The following is a 25,655-nucleotide window of genomic DNA, read 5'->3' as shown; positions in this document are numbered from 1 at the left end:
GCGACGAGATGGGGACGAGACGACGCCCACAACGCCGTCTCGCTGGCGTCTCGTCCCTCCGAGACGAGATCGGGACATTTTTTTTTGCCGCTGTGGATGGCCTTATAAACAATTCTTTTAATCTTCACTTAACAGTTAACATCATTTGGCAGGAAACTTGCCATGAACTATTTCTTTTAATTCATTTATTATTTTAATATTTTTAGTTATATTTAGTAACACTAATGTTTCGTATTATAATTCTTTTTGTAAATTGACTATTTATTGATTGAGTTTCAATAATATGCATTTGATTTAAAAGTAAGTAACTTTTTGGCTAGCCATTTTAATTTTCTTATATCGATAATTAAATTTAAGGTGGTTTTTACTAAATAAACAAATTAAAGTATACCATAAAAGAAAAGAATAAAAATATTGAGGAAGTAAATTTCTGTTAAACCACAACATACACTTTTTGTTTTCTTTTAATATTTTTAATACAAATCTAGTTTAGCTATCAAAATGACTTATAATTAAAAAGATATAGAAAAAAGAATTATGTTTAACATAATGTATAATAAAGAAATCTTAATAAAGAATTAAAGAATTTAGTAGTACACATCTTTAATTATATATCCAAACAAAATGTAGATGAATTCAAAGAAATTGGGGTATGGGTAGGGGTGTGCATTCGGGTTTCGGTTCGGTTTTTCGCCCAAACCGAACCGAACCCGAAAAACCGAATTTAGGTTAAAATTGAAACCGAACCGAACCGAAAAACCGAAAACTGAAAATCAAAAAACCGAAAATTGAACTTAAAAAATCGAAATAAACCGAAAAAACCGAAATTTCAAAACAAAACCGAAAAACCGGAAAAAGATGGTATATTTTAATATATCTAATTTATTTTATTTTATATATACTAATAGAATATAAATATATATAATATAAAATTAATATAATATATATATAATATTTATTATATAAAAATATATTAGAAGAATATATGTTATATATATATATATATATATATGATATAATAAACTAAATTAATAGGATAAAAATATATAATAATATATTTAAAATATAATTCGGTTTTTCGGTTTTTTTTTTGCCCAAACCGAACCAAACCGAAAAAATCGAACCGAATTTCAAAATTTCGGTTTGGTTCGGTTCGGATATTCGGTTTTCGGTTATTTTGCTCACCCCTAGGTATGGGTACGGGGTGGTGGGGGTAGGGGGGATGGGGGTGGTGGGATGAATTGAATAAGTATTAAATAGTTTGCTGTCGTTTGATTACAAAACTTATGCGTTTTACACCACAACATGGGGTGCTGTGGTTTTAATCACAGCAGAGGATCCCCCTCTTAATAAGAGTGTCAATTAATTGTGGACGTACGAAGAAAAAAAAGTTAGTGTCAATTACTCATGGGCGAATGGAGTAATTACTAATTCGTACTACTCCTGATTACTAAAACAAATTATGCATTACAACACAACTAATTTTGTGACATATTCTCAATTGAAATTATTCTTTATGACAAATTAACTTAATAAAGGTACTCCTAAATTATAAGTTCAAAAAAAGTTGTGAACAAATAGAAGAGGGTTCGTACAGAGAAAAACATATGGCATGGTATAAAATAGAATTGAGGGGTTAAAACCGTTTATATGTTGAGCTATTGCAAATTGAAAAGGATTGGCCGATTTAACTGTGAACCACATGTGGATTGAGCTAATTTTTTACCTCTAATTGTAAATATTACATTAATGTGTGGAGATTGAAGAGAGAATAGCGGTTGGTGGAAATAATCAGAGTCCCTCACATTCCTCTCCACCTCATTTTGGTTTGATGAAAACATCCTCAGCTTGATCCCACAATTAGATTGAAATCGGGAAAGGATGAGAGAGATCCTTCACATTCAAGGTGGCCAATGCGGCAACCAGATCGGCTCCAAATTCTGGGAGGTGATCTGCCATGAGCACGACGTCGACACCACCGGAAAGTACAAGGGCGGCGACGGCATGAAGCTCGACCGCATCAACGTCTACTTCAATGAGGCCTCCGAAGGGAGGTACGTCCCGAGGGCCGTCCTCATGGATCTCGAGCCCGGCACCATGGACTCCATCCGGGCCGCCCCCTATGGCCAGATATTCCGCCCCGACAACTTCGTATTCGGCCAGTCCGGGGCCGGGAATAACTGGGCCAAGGGCCATTACACTGAGGGCGCCGAGCTCATCGACTCGGTGCTCGATGTTGTTAGGAAGGAGGCTGAGAGCTGCGATTGTATGCAAGGTTGAAAACCCTTTTTATTTTATTGGCTTCATTGTCTATAAAAATCACAAAATATATGTCGGTTCTAATTTGTCTCAAAAATTGAATTACATATCAAAAGTTCTTCAAGTTTGGAATTGTCTCATTTGATCAAATTTGTAGGAAAATGAAAGTTTAGTTAGCCGTATTGTCAAGTCAATACACATTTACATTACTGTTTATCTGTATCACCAAAATCCATACATATGCACCAACTCCATATCGTATTTTGCTAAATAAAAATGTTATGGGATAGTTGCGATTTTTTGAAACTTTGTGTTTGCATTAAAATTTTGGGGAAAAAATCCAGAATTTGGCTTGATTTCGTAATTTTAGAGACAACTAATCCTATTTCATTGCCTCATATTTGTTCGTACCGGAAAGATTAATTGTTGTTACCAACTATGTGATCAGGGTTCCAAGTGTGCCACTCATTGGGTGGGGGCACGGGGTCTGGCATGGGTACCCTCCTAATCTCAAAGATCAGAGAGGAGTTTCCCGATAGAATGATGCTCACTTTCTCCGTTTTCCCTTCCCCGAAGGTCTCTGACACGGTCGTCGAGCCCTACAACGCCACCCTCTCCGTCCACCAACTAGTCGAGAACGCGGACGAATGCATGGTCCTCGACAATGAGGCCCTTTATGATATCTGCCTCCGCACCCTCAAGCTCACCACTCCAAGTTGTAAGTACCAATTTTTAACTACCCACCCAAACTCTACAATTTTGATCACTAGCCAAATAATGTGCATACTTTTAGAAAATAAGTATTTTTTATGTTTCCTAATATATGTCTTACATAATACTTCATTTTGGGCCATTCCTATTAAATACATACTTTCATTTTGACAATTTAGTAAATGAACCTCATATCCAATTAATTCATTTAACTTACTTTTATTATAAAACTTTTATTACATAATAAGTATACGAAAGTAAGTTTCACATGCCACTCACTTTTCTACTCATTTTATCTCTCCGGCAGTTGGGGACCTGAACCACTTGATCTCGGCGACGATGAGCGGGGTGACATGCTGCCTAAGGTTCCCGGGGCAGCTAAACTCCGACCTTCGGAAACTGGCCGTGAACCTAATCCCGTTCCCCCGCCTCCACTTCTTCATGGTGGGGTTCGCCCCACTCACCTCCCGTGGATCCCAAAACTACTTTTCCCTTAGCGTCCCAGAGCTGTCCCTGCAGATGTGGGACGCTAAGAACATGATGTGTGCGGCCGACCCCCGAAACGGGCGGTACTTGACGGCCTCCGCCATGTTCCGGGGGAAGATGAGCACAAAGGAGGTCGACGAGCAAATGTTGCACGTGCAGAACAAGAACTCGTCCTACTTCGTCGAGTGGATCCCGAACAACGTCAAGTCGAGCGTCTGCGACATACCGCCTACCGGGTTGAAGATGTCGTCAACGTTCATCGGAAACTCGACGTCGATACAGGAGATGTTCCGCCGCGTCAGTGAGCAGTTCACGGCCATGTTCCGCCGGAAGGCTTTCCTACATTGGTACACCGGGGAGGGGATGGACGAGATGGAGTTCACGGAAGCGGAGAGCAACATGAATGATCTGGTGGCGGAGTACCAACAATACCAGGACGCCGTCGCCGACGAGGAGGAGGACTACGACGACGGCGGTGCTCAAGATTATGAGAATTGATATACTATCTCCGTGGAAAAAACAGTAGTAGAGGATACCTTTTTATTAATGTTTGTCTTTGAATTTATGCTTTATATTCATTCATCACATAAGAGTTTGATAGAATTAGCACTCCGTATATGTTTGGATTTGTTCTGTATTAGTGATTGATTAATTTTTGTGACTATTCATCGTAAATTCATTTCTTGTAACTGCAACTACCACTGTTGGTATAATTATTCTCGTAATCATAAACTCAACATTGTAAAAATCTTGAGATCAAATTTGTCACCCATATTTTTCTTGTAAATCAAGTTTGTTTACTTATAAATGGAAATATAATATGACGACACAAGAGAATCAGTAGTACTACAACAAAATATCTCTTCCATCCATTCCAAAAGTAAAACTTTCCGCAGATAAATTCATTAGTACAAAAATTTACCCAAAAATGTTGCTGCTTTACAATCTCAATCAAACCAATATTTTTGGCAAACATCAAGAAATTAATTCTACCCAATTCTATTGGAGAACTAGTGGTGAATGTGGAACAAAAAGAAAACAATAAATGAAAAGATTTAGTATTTCCTAAATCTAGACTTATTTTTGATGATTTTCATCCTCTTCATCCTTGCTTCAGCAGATCTGGCCCGTTTATCCGCGGCCGCATCAAACGGCTGACATACCTCCACGTCGCCGAACGCCTCTTCTGCGGGGCGGTTGAGATCAATATCCCTTTCCCCTCCCAATCGGAGCACATGATCTCTTCTCATCTCCTGATTTGCAAACAAAATGTTGATTTTAAGTTAAAAAAAATTTGGATTAATTCGAGAGGATAATTCCATTTCATACCGCTTGTTTGAATGATTTGAGCTGGGAATTGTAGGCCTTGAGCTGGTTGTGGAACTTGTTCGCCTTTTTAATCTGCTGTTTTGTTTAGATTGGGAGAGAGAAGGAGATAAGGTGGTGATGAGAGAAGAATGACAAGTGTTATGTTATGACGAATTTACCCTTGACAGCAGCTCCTTCCGCTCAGTCAGTCTGTTTATCATATCCAAGTAACCTTCCCTCAACTGCAGATCCAAGGGTTAAAATCGTCAATTTGACTTACAGGAAAACAGGGGATCGTCAAAATCAATTCATTTACAAATCAAAGAGGAAACAGATTAAGGAGAAAGTATGTACCCTTTTCTTCGACGAATGCTTGTGCCTATCATCGCATTCGCTGCGGGGGAAGGAAAGCGGCGTTTCGGGGCTCGAAACTGCCGCCGCCTCCTCCTCTGCTTTGAGAGGAAGACGTGCCTCTTCAATTTTATTTTCCGGTAGGGATGAAGCGCTCGGAGGCGAGCCAAGGCAGGATCTCCTCCGTCTGCAGCCCCAGTTGTGATCGGAGAGCGATTCAGATAGCGACAACAGCTTCCTGAGACCGAGCAGGATTTGGCAAACGGCGAATTCGTCTTCATTGGGCGAAGAAATCAGAGAACTGCACGGAGCCGCGCTCTGCTCCATCTCTCTGTGAACGAACTTCGATTTTGGTGGTGATAATGGATTTGAGGGGAGAGATGAATTGAAGAGAGAGAGAGCTAGTTGCTGGAGAGTGGAAGGTTTTGTTTTTCTTTTATTTTGGGGATGAAAAATAATTATGGGGGAGAGAATGCCGTGGCTGTGACACGTGTCGCTCGAGTAGAGCAGGAGAGTCTGCTAGGGTTTAAGCGATCTATGGTCCCCACCGGTCATCCGAATGCCTACTTGCAACAAAAATTGAAAATAATAAAACAAATTTTTAGTTTGTTGAACTTGGTTTGTTTCATAGACTCAATGGAAATTCTATTCGATATTACAACGTAAAATGTTCATCAAGAAAGCCTAAAAAATCTAACAAAAATGATTTTATACTTATCTACCTGATCATTTTGTGCTTATGTTACTTACTTTTGCTGTATATTTTTTCATTGCGATTTGTAACACACCTTAACGGGGTCAACTAGTAGCGTCGGTCAAATGTTAATAGATGGAAAGGTAAATACCACAACAAAGTATTAGCCATCAGGTCATGTTTAATCTCGCTGTTGTACTATCATAGATGGCGATGCATCTATCTTAGTCATTGGTGCAACATATGACAAGGTACAAAATGTTAATCTTTGCGTATTTTTTGTTTCTTGCTATTTGTGATTATTCGGTCCCTTGTTTTTTAAGTATTGTTTTGAAATTTATTTTTTGACTTGGAAGTGTTGGAAGACATCTTTTATGACTAATAATGTAGTGAATTGTGATGCCTGTCTGCTACCAAATTTAGTTTCAGTTTTCTTGAATTAGTCGAATCAATTATTCTCTATTGTGATAGAATATTCATTTTTACTATCTAGATATAGAGCTTAATCAATTGATACCTTTTCAAAATTGGTTTCAAAGTTACCGACCGATGAGTCACTCTCATCTTGTCAAAAGCAACTTTTTTTTATCAACGTCAATCCCATTGATTACTTTATTTGAAATTTACATAATCCAATATTTACTTATGTGGTAAATTTCCTATGATCCAAGTCGTGTTGCCACATACAATTTGCTTACGTTTGATAATAACTAACATGTCATCTCTACAAACTTTTGCATTTTGCTTGATCCGCAATAACTGTTGTACAATTGGCATTTGCCAATAGTTAGAGATTTTTTTTTTTTACCAAATTAGTGAAATTTTGGGTTGCAATAAATGGTGAAAACATTTCTTGACTAAAATAGCGACTTGCGCCAAGATTTGGACTTTATTTAGGCCGAGTTTTTTGTTATAAATAGAGTATGCATTTATTTTCTCCTCTTCTCTCATAGATATATATGTATTTCATTGAGATAATGTTAAAGAAATTCCAAGAAGAGGATATATGCTAATAGATTTACGTATCTTATAGTATTATATTAATTCTTATGTATATCTTTCACAACTCTCAAATTCACCAGAATGATTTTATTTTATTTTTTGGTAAATTAAGATTAGGAAAAATTTTAAAAATTAAATTATAATTATATTGTCAAGATTCATATATATCTAAATTTGGAGTCTGGACTCTGGAGATCACTTAGGGACTCAGAATTTAAATGCGTATAAATTAGCATTCAATGTTAATTAACATTTTCGCACTTTCTACAGTAAAACAATCTCTCTCACACACAAGAGACTAAATAATAAATATGATATTTATTCGGTTACTTTGGTAAGTTTTTGTTTTGGTTAAAATTTGATTAGCACGTTCAAGAATATATGCCATATATACTATGGTTAATCATGGAGTAGTTACCATAAGAAAAAACGAGCCTTGTTATATAACCTTTTACACTTGGCGACCATTGGCTTAGATTTCTCTTCGCTCATATTTATTTTTCAAATTTGCCAATTATAAGTCTTCTAATTAAAGGTTAATTTCTAACTACTTTAAAATGGGAAAAGATTTCGTTCGTTTTAGGTTAAATACGATTTAACTCCAACAAATCATGCTATAGTTTTTTTAAATGGTTCAGAGTTGTGTTGTATCGTGCATTCTCTTTGCTATAGTGACGTAACGAAAATAGTTGAAATTTAACTCTTCAAAACCATTATATTTATTAAGAGTCCTCGTTCTGTCCACTATAGCCTCTTCTTTAAAATATTGTTAATAAATAAGATTACCTATGTAAGGGTGCGTTAAAATGACCAACACCTCTTAAAGTAACACCATACCATCATTTCTAGCCAATCATTTGTATATGGGGATGAATAATCAGCTATCATGTGGCAATCATAAAAAGTGCTCAATGGTAAATTTTCTCGGCCAGCAATATCAAATACGCTAGACAACAATCTATAGCGTTTATACTATTGTCGTGTAGCGTTTAGACAACAATCTATAACGTTTATGCTATTGCTGTGTAGCGTTTATAATATTGTTGGATACATGATGTCACAATATCACTTTAAGAGGTGTTGTCATTTTAACACAAACCCACCGATATATCCTTATAGCTCCTAAATTAATAACTTATTTAATCTAATTAATCTCATAATTCCCAATTTCTACTTGCCGTCAACGGTGAACAAAAGTGTCCAAACCCTTTTTGCCTGTTGATTGGGCCTAAGATGCATTTTTGTTTTATGGACAATCCAAATTCAAATTGAGATGTATCCTAGTTGAATATTGCGGCCCATTATTGGAATTTATTAGTAAGTGGAGAAAAGTATAGGCCTTTATTTATTTAAATTTTAGCTGATATTTGGCTTCTTAGATATTGCTCTCTACGTTCCATGTTAATAGAGACGTTTCATTTTCTGTTTTCGTTTTGAAGTAATAATAGAAACAGCAGTTAAAGTGAAGAAAAAAAAAATAGGATTTATTACTATTATGTTACTGGTCAAGACAAGTACAAACAACTACTCGATTAAAGATGTAATCATTGTAATTTGTAAAACCAGATTTTATTATTTAGAGAAAAACGCTTGAGCTAGTCATACAAATGAGTAAAGATTCACACAAGTGATTAAGATTCCAATAAAAAAAATAGAAATCCTACAAAATAACAAAACATCTGACAACACCAACAACCTAATCAATTTAAAGTAAACACAAATAGGAACAACTAATGAAATAAAACACAATAATAAAACCGAACTCTCGGGCACCAACACCATATAATCAATAGCAAAAGCTAGAAAAACACGACTGGACACCGAAGACAAGAAACATATTATCAATCTTTACTCCAATTCAGTACAACTCCGGTACAGTGAATTTACTCAAATCACAACACAACACAACTGGGACCAGGGACCAAGACAACAAACTTACCTTCGTTCCATAGTAATAGAGACATTTTATTTTGCACACTCGTTTTGAAAAAATAATTATAACTAGTTAAAGTAGAAAAAAAGTAAAGTAAGAAAGAGAATAATGTAGAAAAAAGTCTTATCTAGTATAATATTTTCTCTCTTACTTCACTTTTTCTCCACTTTAACTATTTATAATTATTTTTTCAAAATAAGTGCATAAAATGAAATGCCTCTGTTACTATGAAATGGAGGGAGTATCAATCTTCACTCAATCTTTGATATCATTCACTTGATCAATAGACAATTCTGTTGCATTGGGAAATTTGAACACCAGGTTATAATCCACTAATTGATCAATTCTGTTGCATTGGGAAATTTGAACACCAGGTTATAATCCACTATCCAATTAAGTTTCGGATAAGTTTTGTTTTCAGTCTTCTAATTTAACTCAAATCTTTGGAACGTCATGTATTGAGTGAACATACACTACTAGAAAAAGAACAGTAAAGCAATTTAGAGATACTTTAACATACTATATGATTATTAAAAATTTGATGTTCATACAAGTGTAACTAAATGAATAATTCATTTCATAATGGTAGGAATGACTTATCAAAAACTATTAATATTCGGACCCCGCAGCAATCTATTTTTCGAGTGAGGAATAATAAAAGTTGCTCCACTCTTGGAATAATATTGCCAACCCAAAGGAATGGTGAAAAGAGTGAATATTCATCTTTTTGCGATAAAACCATAATACTCCCTCTCTCTCTATCAATCACATATATACATTATTCATAATTTGAATTTTTCACAAGTAGATATATATCGTCCATGTGTTGCACCACGTATATTCCAGAAGACTGTAGCAACTATGATATGATCATAACATAATTAATATGCCTTCGATTTTCAAGATATATAATGTCACATACAAATAATTTCATTTTACAAAGTTTGGCATAGTGAAACATACTTTACTATAAAATTCTTTTGGCAAGAGATGAACATTGGTTTAATTTTTTTGCTCAAATCGAATTAAACAAGAAATCGATCATTTTGAAAATCAAACCGAACTAGTAAATTGAATCATCAAAAAATCGAAATCTAAACTATCACAACTGTGCATTCGTTTTCATTTTCTTTTCTGTTTCTATACATTTGAACGAACCGAAAAATCAAAATTTATCACAAATTTAAATGAAAACACCAAAATTGAACAAAATTTTAAATTTCAATTTAGTTGGAACCGAATATTCCGTCTCGATTATATAAGATTTAGTGTTCTGTGTTTGTTAAGGAATTTTGGAATGAAAAAAAGGAACTCAACTTGGGCATCAAACTTTATATATAGCCAAAAAAAGGCAAAGTCGGTGATGAAAATAAAATCATCCATTCTCTCTTCTCCAATCCATCAAATTCCTGTAACAATGGGTTGGTTTCTACGAGTGAAAAAGGGGATGAGCTGGAAGGAGCAAGCCATAGCCTCCTTCGGGGCGCCGCCGCCGCCGCTGCTGGCGTTCACGGCCGTGCTGCTGATGCTTGTCTACTTGGCAACCCACTCGGACTACAAGGAGAGGATGGAGAAGCGGAAGACGGGGTTCCGCTTCAGCGTCCTCCTGCTGCCTCTGCTCCTCATCGTCGTCCTCAACCTCGTCATGCTCCGCCACCGCCTCCTGCGCTACAACTTCGGAGCGCACCACCACCACTACCACCACGCGGATGATGCCGGGTCAGCGTCCGGGCTGGTGCTGGTGCTGCTCCTGCTTTTTGTGCTGGTTCATTACCAGTCCTCGTTTCACTCTTCTTGGTTTAGATTTATTTGATTACTACAACATTTCTATTATTAGTACAAAGTTAGTTATGGTGTGGTAATAAAAACGGTTGGCTGGGATGGCCAACGGTGGATGTTGTGATTTCTCCTACTATTGTACTTATTTGGGTTGTGATTAACTACTTATATGTTCTCTCTCTCTCTCTCTTTATCTCTATCCAGCTATAATATTGGTTTTTAAGGATTGGCAAATAGTATTTTAACAAATTTACGCATAGATGGGCTTCGATTTCCTAGATAAAATAATAACAAGATATAATCTAAGATTGAGTTATGAGATTATTTTAGTTATAGGGGATTAACTATGACTAATTATCTCATGATTATCCATCTATGGTTGAGTTATCTCATGAACCAAACACACTACATATATAATCCCGTAATACAATCTTGCAAACTGAACACCCTCATAGTGCACAAACTGTACGCGCACATGATGTTATGTGTAAAAAACAACTTTGCACGCGGGTATCTTTGCCTATTGCACACTCGAGAGAGCCAATTGGCTTCTCGTGTGCACCACGCTCGTTTTGTGTGGTTGAGCCTTGTTTAGGCCCTTTATTTTTTTTTTACAAAATTTGAACATTCAAATTCTAAGTATATTTTGGTTTTTAATTAATTCCAAAAATCATTTTTATTAGATCCAAATTCAGTTTTGGATCTTTATTTTAATAAAATTCAATTTATATCAACTTTTAAGTTTCTATAAAAATATTTAGTATAAAATGATTGTACAAAAGTTCCTATTATCAAAATAAATTATACGGAGTACTAGATTTTGTTTTCAACATTTCAAATACGAAATATAGATCATATAGCTCCCACTAAAAACGATTTTTTTGTCCGGCATGTACACCACTATTGTGAATGCTTTTATACAGTTTTTGTATGCGTAAAAGTTGTTGTGTGGTGATCGATGAGGGTTTTCATTTACTTTCATCGTTGTCGTAGTGACTCAAACTCGTGACATATTGGTTGAAGAAAGGTTTCACAACTTAATCTGTGCTTTATATTTTGGTTGTAGTCAAATGTGATCATAGCTAACAGTTAATAAGTCGTAGCCAAATGTTATATCGTATTAATGCAATTGATAACCCATAAACACTATTTTTAATAACACCAAAGGCATCCATCGCAGGTTACATAAGTAATTGATTACTGAATTATTATGATGAAAAGGGCAGTTAAAAGGGATATACGTGCAGGAATGTAAAACAATTATTTCTAATTACCGCTATAATTGTTTCTTGCCAAACTCTTTTATGTCTCACTCTCACTCCATCACCTATAACAACTAGAAACAAATTTTTAAGTCGGTGATAGGAGAATGAATTCATAGCCAATTACTATCGTAATATTTATATTTTTCTTCATTATCCTATAATCTCAAATTTGGGCGAAATTATGTATATTGTGTCAAATTAAGGTGAAATTATGTATGCTGTGGTGGATGGAAAATATTACTATGTGATTGAAACGTTCGGTTACTTATAAGACGCCATTTAATACATCTAGTCAGTCGGGTCTTTCATTTATATACATGTATGCACCACGTCGATAATTCTGGTAATTTTCCTTATTGAAAAGGATGTTACAAGCTACACACAAAGGGGCGTTCCAGCTGGTTGATTCCTCTATTATTGCAAGTTGATATAGGAAGGCAAATAAGAATATTACGAAAAAAAGGTTTTAGATTCCAAGACGTTTCCACATTCATTCTCACACTATAAATACCATAATTTTTCCTTCAACAATTTCATATGATCTCCCACAAAATATATTTAGCCTTATAATAGCCATGCCTACGTCCACTTCTCTTCTTGTTTGCTTTATCACACTTCTCTTATTTGTTTCCATTGCTCAATTACATGAAACGGTATGTATAGAATGATTTTCACAACAATTTTCTTTCTATATTTTCAATACTTTGGTTTGTATGCTATAACTGCAGGGTGTAGGTGTGGATGGGATTGGAGGAGGCAATCTGGATGAAGCAAAAATAGGTTAAATAGATATATGAATTACATACATATTGTTTGTGAAATTATGATGAATAATTGAATGAATACAGATTGTGGGATGGAATGCGATAGAAGGTGCCAGTTAGCGTCTCGGCAAAATATGTGTCACCGAGCGTGTGGCACGTGCTGCAGTCGGTGCCAGTGTGTGCCACCGGGAACCTCCGGCAACCAGGATGCCTGCCCGTGTTATGCCTCGTTGACCACCCACAACGGCCGCAAAAAGTGCCCTTGATGTGGATTAGAGACGGATTTACCTGCATATATACTTCATTATTGAGAAATACTACTATATTCTCATTATTTGAAATAAGAATGAAGTAATAATGAGGAGGAGAGGATATTCATATGAGATCCTAGATCCTCGGTTTGTCTATAATTTTGTTTTTCAGATTTAATTTATTATGTGTATTTTTATTGGCAAATACGGTTATTTTATACATCTAGTGCAATATTATGATATATCCTAACTCTCATGTTTTAGTATCTCAAAATAATAAAACATGTAGAGTATCCACACTGGAAGTAATCACTAAGTAGTTGAGGTGATCCAGTAAAATACATAGCGGAGTGGAAGAATGAAAAAAAAAGCATACATTTCTCGGCCTTATGACTAAGATCAAATATAGTGTATGTTCTTATGAGTTTAATAGTATTTGATATGTGAGTCATTGGCTCCCACGATATTAAATAAATCTCTTTTCACGATATTAAATTAATCTCTTAAAAGGGAAGGCCAATCAAGATACTAGCTTGTTACCGCTGAATGAATAATTTGATAATTTGACTTCATATTACACATTTCAAATATATACCACAAGTCCACAATCACTTAAATATTTAGTTCAAGATTGACCAAAATCCATCACAATCTCATATTTATCCGAACAAACAAACATATCTATCATAATTTAAAATTCAAATATCAAAAATCATCAACAAGAGCCTCAAGAGACCAACAAGACTGAATCACATTGTCTCTTGGAAGAAAATTTGATATTTTATCACCAATTATGAATAATTCAACCCTGTGCAGACTACATCCTTTTACATTTAGTACAAGCTGAATCAACAAGCATCCAAATAAAATTTACCAAACAAAGAGAATTTTTAGGACCTTTACAAATAAGAAGTTAAAAACCACGAATGGTAGTTTTTTTTTTCGATAATGCAGTAAATGCAGCAAAATGCACGAATGATAGGTATAATAACCTGATGCAAGCATGCACGGTGTAAGAGAGATGCAAGAGTATGTTTTAGCTGAACGTTGGTATTCTTTAGCCTCGTTTGTGCTCTTCCTAGCAATCTCTAATCCAGCTTTTCCAATTCTCCCATTCTCTCGATGATTGCCTACAGTTCATGATTAACAAAATGGAATGAGATAATTCCTTGAATGACAAATCATTCTCCATAGAAAACGGAAAAAACGAACATTTTTCATTTCATTTCTCTGCAAATAATAAACATTTTCTGTACACGCGACAAAGAATAGAACAATGCAGATTTAGCTACTACAGTCTAGCTAAATACGTTCAAATAACATCCATTCGTGTATACAAAAAGTGGCGGCTATATCCAGTGAAATCCACGCAAAATATTAACAATACTGCTACTTTAAAGTGCACATGAGATTAAGATGAGGTATGTCATGCTCGAACATAAACTGCCGAAATTGGTGTAAGGGTATTACCAAATATAGTGTTCGGATTAGAAAAGCCCACAAAATAAATTTGACAAAAGGATTCTTGATAATATTGCTGTGGTACAGTTATAAAAAAAAATGTATTACCTTCTTGCTTGTTTCTTGCAGTTCCCCGGCAAGTATGAACTCATCTAGTATGAGATACACCTGTACAGTATACAGTACAGAATATTCATCAGGTCTGAAACCAGCTAAATGAGAACAAAGGTAAACACGATATTCTGAATAATGCGCTGAGAAATACACAGATCACAATCACATAGCACCATTATAGAAAGAAGCAACCAAAGGAACTAAATTCATGCATCCATCAATGTTTTGAAGTACACAATTTTCAGATTATACGATCAGTTTCAATTACCCTCCAAAATGTCAGTACCAAAACACCTCCAAAGAACGGGTTAAGAAGGGAAAAGAGAAGGAAAACAAACAGCGTACACACTGACACTATTGAGAGGCCAAGTTTTCAATTATCACCACTGAGACAATTTCTCATATACAAAAAGAATTAGAAATCAATCTCTGTAGGCCATCATAGCTCACACGATTTTAGGTTCAAGTAGTTGGTAACATGCAGCCAGCCAACGAGAGATGTACCATGATCATACTCTAGGGCAACACATGAATAAAAGATTTCCAGCTCGGTATGTAATCAGGTGCAAAATCATCATTCATCCTTAGTACATACACATATTTCAAAAATATTGCTATGTTGACAATCAAGACCAGATACAAAAACAACACATCCCCTCAAAAAAACAAAACATACCAAAGCACAGCTACAACTGATAAAACATAAATAAATATATTAAGCAACTAGGTTGTAGTTATTTAAGAACAAAAGTTTCACTGCAGATTCTTATTGAAACCAAACGGTTCAGCAGCATACCTTGTGGAAATTAAATACGAGATCTAGCTCACACACATTGCTGAAAAAGTGATCCAGTATCTCCACAAATAAGTGAATGCTTTCCAAATAAGCCAACTCGTTGTCCGTAATGTCTACACACAACGAGAAAAATAAACCAGCATATCGCCTGTAGATGACCTTGTGAGTTCGGAACTGCAATAAAAGATCCCATCAGCTTCTTAACGTGCCGTTATAACACAACCAAGACCCTACGGCGAATAAATTTCATAAAGGGATACTTTATGGATTACACTAACATGTATAGGATTGAGCATTTGAAGGATTGTTCATTCAAATACATGTTTATACATTTATTATGACATCTTCCAAAGTAAACACCTCATAAGAGTATGAACAATGAAAGTAATGAAAGAAGAAAAAAAGGAACTTTGTGACACTCTCTTCACCTTACAATTCCATATATCCACACACACACACACACAACAAGAATTACACTCACATTACAAGAAATAGGCAAAATTAGAAACTGAGGATCACAAACATATGTTGAAAAATATTATGACCTCTACAAAATTGGTGAATTTGGGATCCCTATTCACAACCAAACGATGAACCTGCAAAAGAAAATTGAATTATAACTCAAGATTCACAGCTTGGGATCACAAATTCGAATCAATCCACAGAACAAGTTGAAGAGAATTACCTCGTACTCAACCTTGTGCTTCTCGGATTCCTCGAGAGGAATGTAGTATTTGGCTAATCGAGTTTTCCCTTGCCTGTTCTGCAATAGTATGAACCGGATCTGCGAGATTCAACACAAATTCGTGATTCAGGAAATCAAGGATAATTGCATCATTAAAATACAAATCAAGCAGAGAGAATTTACCATTTCTTCAACAACTGATGTGAGCTGAGCTCCAATAACAAAATTTTGAAGAGGGATGGATTAATTGCGCGGATGATTTGGTAATCGTTTCACTATATTGACTTCAATTCCATCATCAATTGATTGAAAAGTACCAAATTTTTCTCTCTCTCCCCTTTTTTTTTTTTTTTTATGTAGGAATGTTTGAAGAGTAAATGTCAATTTTTGTCCTAAATATATGACCGAAATATCAATTTGGTCCAAAATATTACTTTTTGAAAAACGGATCCTTAGAGCATCTCCAATGGTAGGCTAGCGACCGGCTAGCCGATTGACGTGGCTAGCCGGTCGGCTAGCCGAACCATTGGAGCAGGCTAGCCGAATTTCGGCAAAAAAATCGGCCAAGGCTAGCCGATTGCGTGTGGCTGGCCGATGCGCTGGCCGCCATTGTGGCGGCCCGATCGGCCAGCGACGATTTTTAATTTTTTTTTTTAAACCTATATAAACGCGATTTTAGTTTCATTTTCATTTGCACCGCTTGTTTTAACGAGATTTCTCTCTCTCTAACTTTCTGTACAAGAGCATCATCGAGCGATGAGTAACGCTGGTTGTAGCAGTGGTGGTAGTGGTGGGGATGCTGAGGAGTACGAACGGAGGATGAACGAGGCTATGAATGCCTACATGAACCGCAAGATGGAGCAGTACATGCGTAGGGTGGAACAGCAGGCGATACCTCGCCCTCCACGGGTTATCCACCGCCGAGCAGTGATTGATCGGGATCACGCCGCTGCACATCAACGGTTGTACAACGACTACTTTTCGGAGAACCCGCAGTTTCCCGCAAACATGTTCCAGCGTCGTTTTAGAATGCGCAGGGAGTTGTTTATGCGTATCGTTGGCGCATTAGAGCGTCGATATCTGTGTTTCCGCTTCAGGCACGATGCGGTTGGCAGACCCAGCCACACTCCTATTCAAAAGTGCACGGCGGCCATCAGGCAGTTGGCTTACGGAGGCGCGGCAGACATGTGGGATGAGTACCTCCACATCGGTGAGTCGACAGCCCTGGAATAGACATGGCCACGGTTCAAAAACCGCCGGTTCCGGTTCGTCGAATGCTTGAACCGTAACCAGCCCGGATACTGGTTATCCAATTCCAGTTTAACCGCCGGTTACCGCCGGTTCCGGTTCCGGTTACTAACCGCCGGTTTCCAGCGGTTCCGGGCCGGTTCCGGTTCTTATTTTTTTTTATTTTTTTATTTAAATCTTATAGTTATAACTTTTAAATTCTATAGTAAAATCCAAAGAGACTTTGAAAACGGTCGAAAACCGCCGGTTTTCTGACCGATCCGCCGGTTTGTGTTAGAAAACCGCCGGTTTCTGACCAAAAACCGGCGGTTTCCGACACCTTTTCAGACCCTACGCTGCAACCCTACGTCTACGCCTGCAACCCTAGCCCCGAACCGTCGGGAACCGGCGGTTTTGTGTCAGAAATCGGCGGTTTTTCGACACAAACCGGCGGTTTTCCGACCGTTTTCAGCCCTACGCCTGCAATCCTAGGAACCTACCGGCGACGGCTACATTTTCCCGGTTAATCGGCGGTTAACCGCCGCTTCCGGTTTCATATTTTTTGAACCGTAACCGGCCCGTTATAAACCCTAAACTGGATTACGAACCGGAACCGTCGTCCGGTTCCGGTTCCGACCCGCCGGTTGGGAACCGACGGTTAACCGCCGGTCCGGTTGGGTTTGGCTACCTCTACCCTGGAATGTCTGAAGTATTTCTGTGAGGGCGTGATGAACGTTTTCGGTGAGCAGTACCTTCGAAGCCCTACTCCCGAAGATTGTCAGAATTTGATGCAGATGCACTGGGAGAAGCATGGGTTCCTCGGGATGTTAGGCAGCATAGACTGTATGCATTGGGAGTGGAAGAACTGTCCGACTTCCTGGAAGGGGGCCTACACGACCGGCTACAAGTCAAAGAATCCCACGATGATCCTCGAGGCCGTAGCTGATTACCGGCTGTGGATCCGGCACGTGTATTTTGGGGTAGCTGGGTCGAACAACGACCTCAACGTCCTGAACTCGTCTCCCCTCTTCAACGAGAAGTGCCAGGGCGTCGGTCCAGCCGTCTCGTTTGTGGCCAACGGCAACCGGCATGATATGGGCTACTACTTGGCGGATGGGATATACTCTAGGTGGCCTGTCTTTGTGAAGACGACCAGGCACGCAAGTGATGAAAGGAAGGCCTACTTTGCGGAACGATAGGAGTCGGCGCGCAAGGACGTGGAACGCGCATTTGGTGTGCTCCAGTCTCGATGGGCGGCAATTAAGGGTCCAACGCGTTTGTGGGATGTCACATGCGTTTCCCAAATAATGTACGCCTGCATTATCCTGCACAACATGATCGTCGAAGACGAAGGCGTACAACTGACTAGTTGGGCCAATGACGATGAAGCCGGTCCAAGCCACGGAACGGCCACCCCTAGCGTACGACGTGGGGTACCTCTCGATGAAGCCGGCCGCCTCAAGGAATTTGCCGACATGCGCCAAGTGGATGCTCATATTCAACTCCAAAAGGATATAATTGAAGAGTTGTGGGCACGGAGGACTGCATGGCGATAGTTTTTTTTCTTTATTATGTAATTTTTTTTATCTATGTACCTTTTTTAATGCAATTAATGAATTTTCTCGTATATGTCTCGTAAATTTAATTCTGTAATTTAATCGTAATTTTAATTCCGTAAATGTAGTATTTTTTGAATTATTTTTATTGTGGCTGGCCTAAATCTGATGTGGCAGGTGGATTTTTAGTGCTGCTGACGTGGCAGGGAGAGAGAGTGGCTGGCCTATTTGCATTGGAGATGCTTTTAACAAATGAAATTCGTGTCAATTTGGTCCATTTTTTACGGCTCCGTCAAGTTTTGACGGTCAACCGTCAATTAGTGAAATTTTAACCCGATTAGGCAAAGGTCAAAGTAGTCCATGATATTTATAATCAAGATCAAATCGGTCCCAAACATTTTACAACTGAATTAAAGGTCAGTAGTGTATGATGTCAAAAACATGTTTCTGTGTGACTGGCACAATCAATACCATCATCAAAATCAAGTATCCACCATAAAACAACAAGTACTTACCATAAAAAAGCCAGTACACACCATCAACATAATAAACAAGTATTTAGAGTATTCATTACAACACAACCATCCTCACAAATAGACAACATGACAATGGCAAACACCATTCCATTAATTCTTCTTCTTCTTCTTCTTCTTCTTCTTCTTCTTCTTCTTCTTCTTCTTCTTCTTCTTCTTCTTCTTCTTCTTCTTCTTCTTCTTCTTCAGTGGGACAAATGTTGAGGCATCAATTTCAGAGGTGACTAAATTGGAGAAAGCTTAAAATTTCATCTCTCCCTTTCTTTCTCAAGAACCCTAATTTCTGCAACACCACCATAAATCGTCTGACCCATCGGATATGGCCGAGTCAAGGTGTAGTAGGGGTTCCGGCAATGGCGGCAGCTCGCGGTCATGGTCAGAAGTACTCCACGGTCATAGAAATTTGAACGACGGAGCTCCACGGTCATGGTCGGAAGAACTAGGGTTCTGGAAAATCGATTTCTAGAAAATTGAACGGCGGAGCTCCACGATCATGGTAGGAAGAACTAGGGTTCGTCATCGTCCTCCCTGCGTCGTCTTCTTCCTCAGGGCAACAAGATAAAATCGGCGGCTTCGACGGCGTTGTAGGTCGGAATCAAACTTAGTGTTTTTTGTGGTTTTTGTGTGGAGAGAAAGAGGTTAGATAGATAGAAGAGAGAGTTGGAGAGTTGAGACTTGGGAGGGAGTCGATCCATTTCCAAGTATTTGGAGTGTAGTGTGAAGAAATATTTTTGAATTAGAAATAGAAAAAAAATTAAAAAAGTCTTAAAAAACAATTTAATTAGAAAAATAATTAGCAAAATAATTATATGACTAATAATCCGAGATTAAGCATAATCGGGTCAAAATTTCACTAATTGACGGTTCACCGTCAAAACTTGACGGAGCCGTAAAAAATGGACGTAAATGACACAAATTTCATATGTTATGGACCTTTTTTCAAAAAGTGAATATTTTGAACATAATTGGTATTTCGACCATATATTTAGGACCAAAATTGACCTACTCATGTTTGAAATTAGGAAATCTTTCAATTCTTCTTGTTTGTTGCTATTTTAGTTTCCTTGCTTAATTCCAAATGGACCCAAATACAAGTATTCAACTGGGCTTTATCCGAATTTAGCCCAAATACCAAATGGACTGAGCCTACTCCACTAACTAAAATTCACTAATCTGTTTATAATTAATTTAAGAGATTCATAACCATTTAAATCATAAAATTTGGTTAAATACCAAGTCATTAAAGACAAATTTTAAATTATGCCTCTTCCAGCATGTTAATTAATGTTTAAAACAATAATTCTTGATTACCTACTCTTTAGACTATAAAACAATGGAGACGATTGGTCGAAGCGACATGTCTCCTAACTATCACTTTCCTAATCCTAACCCATTAATTAAACAATCTAATTAAGCAGCCTAATAAATTAATTCAACAATCATATTATCAAATGCAAAATAAAGCAATTTTACTTGTAACATTACAAAAAGGATCAAGTGAATGAATCTGTGTTAGTTAATGTAGTTTAGGTAGTGATTTGAAACTTGCGTCCTTGTCTTGAAGATAGGTGTCCAAATTCAGCTTAACGACCACTACCATAACTCAATGGATTGATTAAAAACAGAATTAAATAAAATACATTCTTTTTTAAGTTGTATTATAATCGTTTAGTATGTCTATTTTTGTGTACAGTCCAAAAGGTTTTTACTATTTATAAAAGTACAAAAAAATCAAGAAATTTGTCATCTATTATAAAATAATGTCACTAACTGATATATTTTACTCATATATAAAACAACATCACTTAATTTAAAAACATCAATAATATATTACACGTATGTGATCAGAAATTTGAAGATTGTATCACGATGAATTTGAACTCGAGACTATTAACTTCAAAAATTAATCACTCTACTACTAGGCCAACACACACATACAAATTAAACCTATTAGTAATCTATATTCATGGATGATCCCGGTTTTATACTATTATGCAACTACTATATTTAAAACATATTGAACATAAATTAAATAGAAGGTGTAAAATATGGCTATTAATTACTCAAGCGTTTTGTAAATTGTAAATTACCACAAAACAAGGTAAAATTGCCCTTGAACTAAACACATACAATTCCTCCATATTCGGATAAGCCGTATTTGAGGCGGCTAAAGAATCATAGGAGCCAGCCGGCGCGTCATCCTCAACGCGCGGCTTCACCCTCCCTGCAATCACGCGGCACACCAGCATGGCTCTGCGGGGGCCACCACCGCCCACAGCGAGGCAGTCGTCGGCACGACCGCTGCTGGCGGTCGTGCAGACACCTATAGTCTTGTTGCATCTGAACCCGTGTCGAATGATTGCGCAGATGCCACAAGCTGGCGCGGAGCCACACAAGCTCGAGGAGCCGCGTGCGCCGAGTGCGCACGTGATGGTGGCGGCGTGGAACCTCAGCAGCTCATTCCCATCGGCGGCGCACCTTGCGCTCCGCTTGGCGCGTAGCTTGATTGAGTCACGGTAGCCCTCGAACCGTTGGATGGTGCGATGGGTGTTGTGGACCTTTAATATCCTTTCGATCTTGCATATTGGATTTTCCATTTTGAGCCAGCTGGATTTGAATATTATTTCCACTATGTTGCGGCTCGAGTCGTCTGGACTCAGCTCAGACACTGGAAATAGTGTATGAATTTATCATAAAATTTACAAATCAAACTTTTTAGTGTATGCTCAACCATTTTCAATTTGAACTGATAAAGACTCTCTAAAAACTTTGGTAAAAGTTCAGCTAATACTATCTAAATAAACGATACGAATCATAAAATTATATTTAAAATATTGAAGAAAGTAAAAGAAATAAAGTTTGCATAAAGCATCACCAACATGTACATGATAGTGGGGTCTATGATAAAACAGAATTGGCTTGGGTCGAAATAATCCCTTTTTATACACAAATTTAATCATGTAAAACCAATCACCAAATGCCACGTGTATCCATGTATTTCTTTATGCATTATATGATATGACAGCTGCATATTTTTACTAACATAAGCTGGTCCATTTACAAATGAAATGGCAGAGCAACAGTTAGTTCAAGTTCAAATTTAAATTTTCCAACAACCGAAATACAAACATATATGTTGGTTAATTAAACATATCATTGGTTAGTAAATTAATAAAAGTGATCAAACATTTCCACACCTTCATGTGTGCTACAGAGATACATATATGTATACCATAAAGAAAAATGATCAATCATGGACATAGAAAGGACTGAATATGGGATTCTAAATTAATCTTATTCCAAAATTAGATATTTTACATAGAATTAACAGATTTATACTATCACACTTAGTATATTCAGATGCATGGTATATTAATGGATAAATTTCCCAAAAAATCATTATGTTTCGTCAAATTTTGTTTTGTCCCTCTAATTTTAACAATCAATCTTAAAAATCAAGGCAGAAATATTATGGAGTTTGGATTTGTTCGCAATCTGAGTAGGGCGAAAAAAACTGTTTGTCTACTTGTACTGCTAACATTTTTCAGTCGAACGACGCCACTTTCAATATAAATAGAAGACATTGTTTAACTCACTAAGACATACATGTATAGTTTATCAGTGATCATGGAGTAGATAATTTCACCAAAAAATTTCGACATTGAATAATTGCAGACAACACCAAATATTATGATTTTTATGACTAATTCTTGAAGTTGCGGGACATACCAGAATTCGATCAAACTTCCAAACTTTTGCAGCTATTTGCATTTAATTTAATAGGAGTGATGAGAGAGAGAGAGATGTACCTGCATGCCTAACAGCTTGATGAAGCTCCAAGCTTTCAATTTTGGGGAAAATCTCTCCACACTGAGAGCATGGGAACACGTTGGCTCTCGGCAACGGGAGATCGACCATGGCGCGACACTCGTAGCAGCCCGACAGTTTCCTCAGCTGCATGGCACCGCCGTGAGGGGGGCCGCAGCTGCTTCTCTTGACTTTCTCCGGCGACTTATCGGCGGCGGCGACGTCCATGAAGGTGCAAATCCTGGCGCAGGGGTGATGGATTTTGGCATTTTCCATTTGTTTGCAAGTTACTAGGTTTTTGATTTGATCCCATGAAGAAGGCTGTTTGGATTGCGGCGGCGGCGGCTGTCTCTTTTTCTGTTTGGAGCCGTTGCAAGAAGTCTCCTTCTTCGGAGCTTTGATGACCGCCATCAATGAGAGAGAGAGAGAGAGAGAGAGAGAGAATTTGTTGGAAGTGAAGAGATTTGTGGTGTGGTTGGAGTTGGTTAGACAGCAATCTGTTTTTGTACTTAAAATTTTAATCTGAGTATTGTTTTTTTTTCTATTTTTGCAATGTAATGGTACTGTATTCATTTGGTATTTATGGCAAAAGGGATATATTGAAGGCAAACCCACCAACATGGAGTAATAAAAAGCAGTCAGGAGTGGGCAAGAAAATGTACTGCTCAAACAAATTACCATGACTACTAGCCTTAATAACTCATATCACTAGTACTATATTGTTAGAACAATTTTGATCAATCCATATCTCGAGAGTGATTGACAGTTGTCTGACCCACTGTTGGCTGCAAGTTTCAGGCAAATAAATTAGTCCAATGAAAATTATGAAATCGAATTAATTTAATTTGATCATCGCAGTAAAATGATCGGCCAAATAATAAATTGTCTCTATCCTTTATACCACAATCAAAAGATGGTACTACTAAACCTTATATCTACAAAGAAAAACAAAGATGCCTGCAGACGTTGAAGAAAATCAAACATATGGCATTAGCTTTCATTCTAAATAATTAAGTCCTAATTAATTTGATCACAATCATAAGAAATTAACATTCAACCAAAATATAAGTAATTAGGTCAAAAATGCAATTACATAACGAAAATTTGAAGTTAAATCCGGACGAACACGAATAATGTCTTAAAGAGTACTATAATAGATAAACACGAGAAACACTCGGGTAAGTGACTAGTTTTCCAGACACTCAACACTTGATTTCCTTCAAGCCATGGGCGAAGTACAAAAATGTTGGATCAGTCGCACCTTCCTTGTAGTAAGCAAACACCAACGAGCTATCATCAGCCATGCTCTCCCCGACAAAACTGTGATAACAGAAAATGTATACACACTCATCATTCTATTTCAATTGCAAATGCTACAATTTCATCATAAACATAGAAGATCTACAAGGTAAATCAGAAATGATGTATTTATGAATAAATACATAGGTGTAAACATGAACCAAAAAATCCCAACAGTCAACATAATTTACAACTATAAGGATGGTAAAACAGAGAGATAGGATTCTTACAATTGGAGATCTTTGAGTTTAGAGACAAGATATTTGGTTGCTCCCTCGATGGACTTCTTAAACTCGTCTTGTTTCTCCGCGTCAAGCTTGGGAGTCAAAGTCTTGATATACTTCTTGATATATGCAATAAACTGCTTCTTGTCGAATGGAGGTTGCTCCTATAAAAGAATAGGCTCAAACCATGAACATCAAAAATCACATTTTTGACACGAGTAACACATAAAACTACACGGAGCAAACCTGCAGCCTGAATGTGTCGACAATGTCAACCACTTTCACAGCTTGGTCGTCAACTCCTTCATCTTCCCCTCCACCTTCAGCCGAAGGGTTAGCTCCGATGTCGACATCAACTGCACCCATAACTACCCACTGTGGTAACAGAAAATTCAGACAGATGAGAAACAGAATAAACTTGCATACAGTCACAGATAATGACATTACATCGACCTACAAAGTGCAAATTCTAACCTTTCCGTTAACTTCCCACAGAGCTCCATTCTCGATTTCAGTGTAGGGGAAAGAGTCAGAGAGGAGTTCATCACCTACAAACAACCATATGTATTTCTTAGAGCAACTAAAAATCCACAACAAATCCATCACCCAACCAACTAACAAACAAAAATTAAAAAATACACTATGAACTTCAAGAGCAATCCAAATAAATCTTAATTACAGTATTTATCATATTCAAAATCCAAAATATCATAACTAATTCACTAAACTAAAGGCAACATCATAATTCATATTCCAATATATAAATCTAATTTTTATCAAAACCTAAATCACAAACCAGAAACCAGCCTCTAAAAACAAAATTCAATTAGATCAGAATCATAACACTACAGATCAAGCACCCGCTAACAAAACCAAATTAAATAAATAATCAAAACCTAGTAATGGAAAAGGATATAACTCACAAGCAGATCTACACACAATTATTAACAACCATTAAATTAAAACTAAATTAACCCAAAACTAGCAAATTACCGGTGAGCAGATCTTGATAAACCAACATGATTGCAGAATTTCAGCTCTCAATCAATCGAGGGAGTACAGAGAGAGAGAGACTGAAAGGGAGCCTTTATTTAGTAAAGGGTGTTTATATAGTGAGGGTTTTGGTCATTCGGATTTTTCATTATTTACG

The 25,655-nt window shown here is 37.2% G+C and overlaps 7 protein-coding genes and 1 pseudogene across 8 annotated transcripts; 4 read left to right on the top strand and 4 right to left on the bottom strand.

Moving 5' to 3' along the window:
• The first annotated feature begins 1,795 nt into the window (after nucleotides 1–1,795).
• LOC125223470 (tubulin beta-1 chain-like) lies at nucleotides 1,796–4,120 on the top strand. Its single transcript, XM_048126633.2, has 3 exons — nucleotides 1,796–2,275; nucleotides 2,708–2,977; nucleotides 3,278–4,120. The coding sequence occupies exons 1-3, from the start codon at nucleotides 1,882–1,884 to the stop codon at nucleotides 3,952–3,954; spliced, it is 1,341 nt and encodes a 446-aa protein (XP_047982590.1). The 5' UTR covers nucleotides 1,796–1,881; the 3' UTR covers nucleotides 3,955–4,120.
• A 177-nt stretch (nucleotides 4,121–4,297) lies between these two features.
• On the bottom strand, nucleotides 4,298–5,545 carry LOC125218225 (uncharacterized). Of its 2 annotated transcripts, none has more exons than XM_048119857.2 (4): nucleotides 5,119–5,545; nucleotides 4,944–5,006; nucleotides 4,786–4,860; nucleotides 4,298–4,709 (listed from the first exon to the last, which is right to left on the bottom strand). In XM_048119857.2, exons 1-4 carry the CDS (start codon nucleotides 5,440–5,442, stop codon nucleotides 4,512–4,514), a joined length of 660 nt encoding a protein of 219 aa, XP_047975814.1. In that variant the 5' UTR covers nucleotides 5,443–5,545; the 3' UTR covers nucleotides 4,298–4,511. The 2 variants fall into 2 exon arrangements, with proteins under 2 accessions (XP_047975814.1, XP_047975815.1); XM_048119858.2 differs by having other exon boundaries at nucleotides 4,786–4,857.
• A 4,526-nt stretch (nucleotides 5,546–10,071) lies between these two features.
• On the top strand, nucleotides 10,072–10,704 carry LOC148933760 (uncharacterized). Its single transcript, XM_089063087.1, has one exon. It carries the CDS (start codon nucleotides 10,108–10,110, stop codon nucleotides 10,555–10,557), a length of 450 nt encoding a protein of 149 aa, XP_088919213.1. The 5' UTR covers nucleotides 10,072–10,107; the 3' UTR covers nucleotides 10,558–10,704.
• Nucleotides 10,705–12,295: 1,591 nt separating this feature from the next.
• LOC125218226 (cypmaclein-like) lies at nucleotides 12,296–13,023 on the top strand. The gene is made up of 3 exons (XM_048119859.2): nucleotides 12,296–12,441; nucleotides 12,517–12,568; nucleotides 12,637–13,023. Exons 1-3 carry the CDS (start codon nucleotides 12,364–12,366, stop codon nucleotides 12,816–12,818), a joined length of 312 nt encoding a protein of 103 aa, XP_047975816.1. The 5' UTR covers nucleotides 12,296–12,363; the 3' UTR covers nucleotides 12,819–13,023.
• Nucleotides 13,024–13,175: 152 nt separating this feature from the next.
• LOC125185705 (U2 spliceosomal RNA) lies at nucleotides 13,176–13,294 on the top strand (annotated as a pseudogene).
• Nucleotides 13,295–13,557: 263 nt separating this feature from the next.
• Nucleotides 13,558–16,203, bottom strand: LOC125219581 (AP-2 complex subunit sigma). The gene is made up of 6 exons (XM_048121599.2): nucleotides 16,043–16,203; nucleotides 15,860–15,958; nucleotides 15,720–15,770; nucleotides 15,175–15,348; nucleotides 14,373–14,432; nucleotides 13,558–13,933 (listed from the first exon to the last, which is right to left on the bottom strand). The coding sequence occupies exons 1-6, from the start codon at nucleotides 16,043–16,045 to the stop codon at nucleotides 13,892–13,894; spliced, it is 429 nt and encodes a 142-aa protein (XP_047977556.1). The 5' UTR covers nucleotides 16,046–16,203; the 3' UTR covers nucleotides 13,558–13,891.
• A 5,000-nt stretch (nucleotides 16,204–21,203) lies between these two features.
• Nucleotides 21,204–23,882, bottom strand: LOC125222886 (uncharacterized). The gene is made up of 2 exons (XM_048125753.2): nucleotides 22,985–23,882; nucleotides 21,204–21,843 (listed from the first exon to the last, which is right to left on the bottom strand). Exons 1-2 carry the CDS (start codon nucleotides 23,661–23,663, stop codon nucleotides 21,239–21,241), a joined length of 1,284 nt encoding a protein of 427 aa, XP_047981710.1. The 5' UTR covers nucleotides 23,664–23,882; the 3' UTR covers nucleotides 21,204–21,238.
• Nucleotides 23,883–24,021: 139 nt separating this feature from the next.
• On the bottom strand, nucleotides 24,022–25,630 carry LOC125222887 (translationally-controlled tumor protein homolog). Its single transcript, XM_048125754.2, has 5 exons — nucleotides 25,499–25,630; nucleotides 24,980–25,053; nucleotides 24,752–24,880; nucleotides 24,512–24,669; nucleotides 24,022–24,302 (listed from the first exon to the last, which is right to left on the bottom strand). The coding sequence occupies exons 1-5, from the start codon at nucleotides 25,524–25,526 to the stop codon at nucleotides 24,185–24,187; spliced, it is 507 nt and encodes a 168-aa protein (XP_047981711.1). The 5' UTR covers nucleotides 25,527–25,630; the 3' UTR covers nucleotides 24,022–24,184.
• Nucleotides 25,631–25,655: the final 25 nt, after the last annotated feature.

The sequence above is a fragment of the Salvia hispanica genome, chromosome 1 (assembly GCF_029641045.1).
Source record: "Salvia hispanica isolate PSC_SH4W2 chromosome 1, Shi_PSC_v1, whole genome shotgun sequence".
Taxonomy (NCBI): Eukaryota; Viridiplantae; Streptophyta; class Magnoliopsida; order Lamiales; family Lamiaceae; genus Salvia; species Salvia hispanica.
The sequence above is the reverse complement of the archived record's forward strand: the minus strand, read 5'-3'. Positions and strand labels throughout refer to the sequence as shown.

Coding starts and splice junctions, on each gene's coding strand:
- LOC125223470 (XM_048126633.2), top strand. CDS start 1,882: ATGAGAGAGATCCTTCACATTCAAGGTGGCCAATGCGGCAACCAGATC. Junction 2,276..2,707: donor GAGCTGCGATTGTATGCAAG/GTTGAAAACCCT, acceptor CTATGTGATCAG/GGTTCCAAGTGTGCCACTCA. Junction 2,978..3,277: donor CAAGCTCACCACTCCAAGTT/GTAAGTACCAAT, acceptor TCTCTCCGGCAG/TTGGGGACCTGAACCACTTG.
- LOC148933760 (XM_089063087.1), top strand. CDS start 10,108: ATGAAAATAAAATCATCCATTCTCTCTTCTCCAATCCATCAAATTCCT.
- LOC125222886 (XM_048125753.2), bottom strand. CDS start 23,663: ATGGTAATTTGTTTGAGCAGTACATTTTCTTGCCCACTCCTGACTGCT. Junction 21,844..22,984: donor TCAAGCTGTTAGGCATGCAG/GTACATCTCTCT, acceptor CACTATTTCCAG/TGTCTGAGCTGAGTCCAGAC.
- LOC125218226 (XM_048119859.2), top strand. CDS start 12,364: ATGCCTACGTCCACTTCTCTTCTTGTTTGCTTTATCACACTTCTCTTA. Junction 12,442..12,516: donor TTGCTCAATTACATGAAACG/GTATGTATAGAA, acceptor CTATAACTGCAG/GGTGTAGGTGTGGATGGGAT. Junction 12,569..12,636: donor TCTGGATGAAGCAAAAATAG/GTTAAATAGATA, acceptor GAATGAATACAG/ATTGTGGGATGGAATGCGAT.
- LOC125218225 (XM_048119857.2), bottom strand. CDS start 5,442: ATGGAGCAGAGCGCGGCTCCGTGCAGTTCTCTGATTTCTTCGCCCAAT. Junction 4,861..4,943: donor GGAAGGAGCTGCTGTCAAGG/GTAAATTCGTCA, acceptor TAAACAAAACAG/CAGATTAAAAAGGCGAACAA. Junction 4,710..4,785: donor TCAAATCATTCAAACAAGCG/GTATGAAATGGA, acceptor TTTGCAAATCAG/GAGATGAGAAGAGATCATGT.
- LOC125219581 (XM_048121599.2), bottom strand. Junction 15,771..15,859: donor AGCACAAGGTTGAGTACGAG/GTAATTCTCTTC, acceptor TTTCTTTTGCAG/GTTCATCGTTTGGTTGTGAA. Junction 13,934..14,372: donor TGCAAGAAACAAGCAAGAAG/GTAATACATTTT, acceptor CATGAACTGTAG/GCAATCATCGAGAGAATGGG.
- LOC125222887 (XM_048125754.2), bottom strand. CDS start 25,526: ATGTTGGTTTATCAAGATCTGCTCACCG. Junction 25,054..25,498: donor TTATCAAGATCTGCTCACCG/GTAATTTGCTAG, acceptor GGTTGTTTGTAG/GTGATGAACTCCTCTCTGAC. Junction 24,303..24,511: donor AAACTCAAAGATCTCCAATT/GTAAGAATCCTA, acceptor CTGTTATCACAG/TTTTGTCGGGGAGAGCATGG.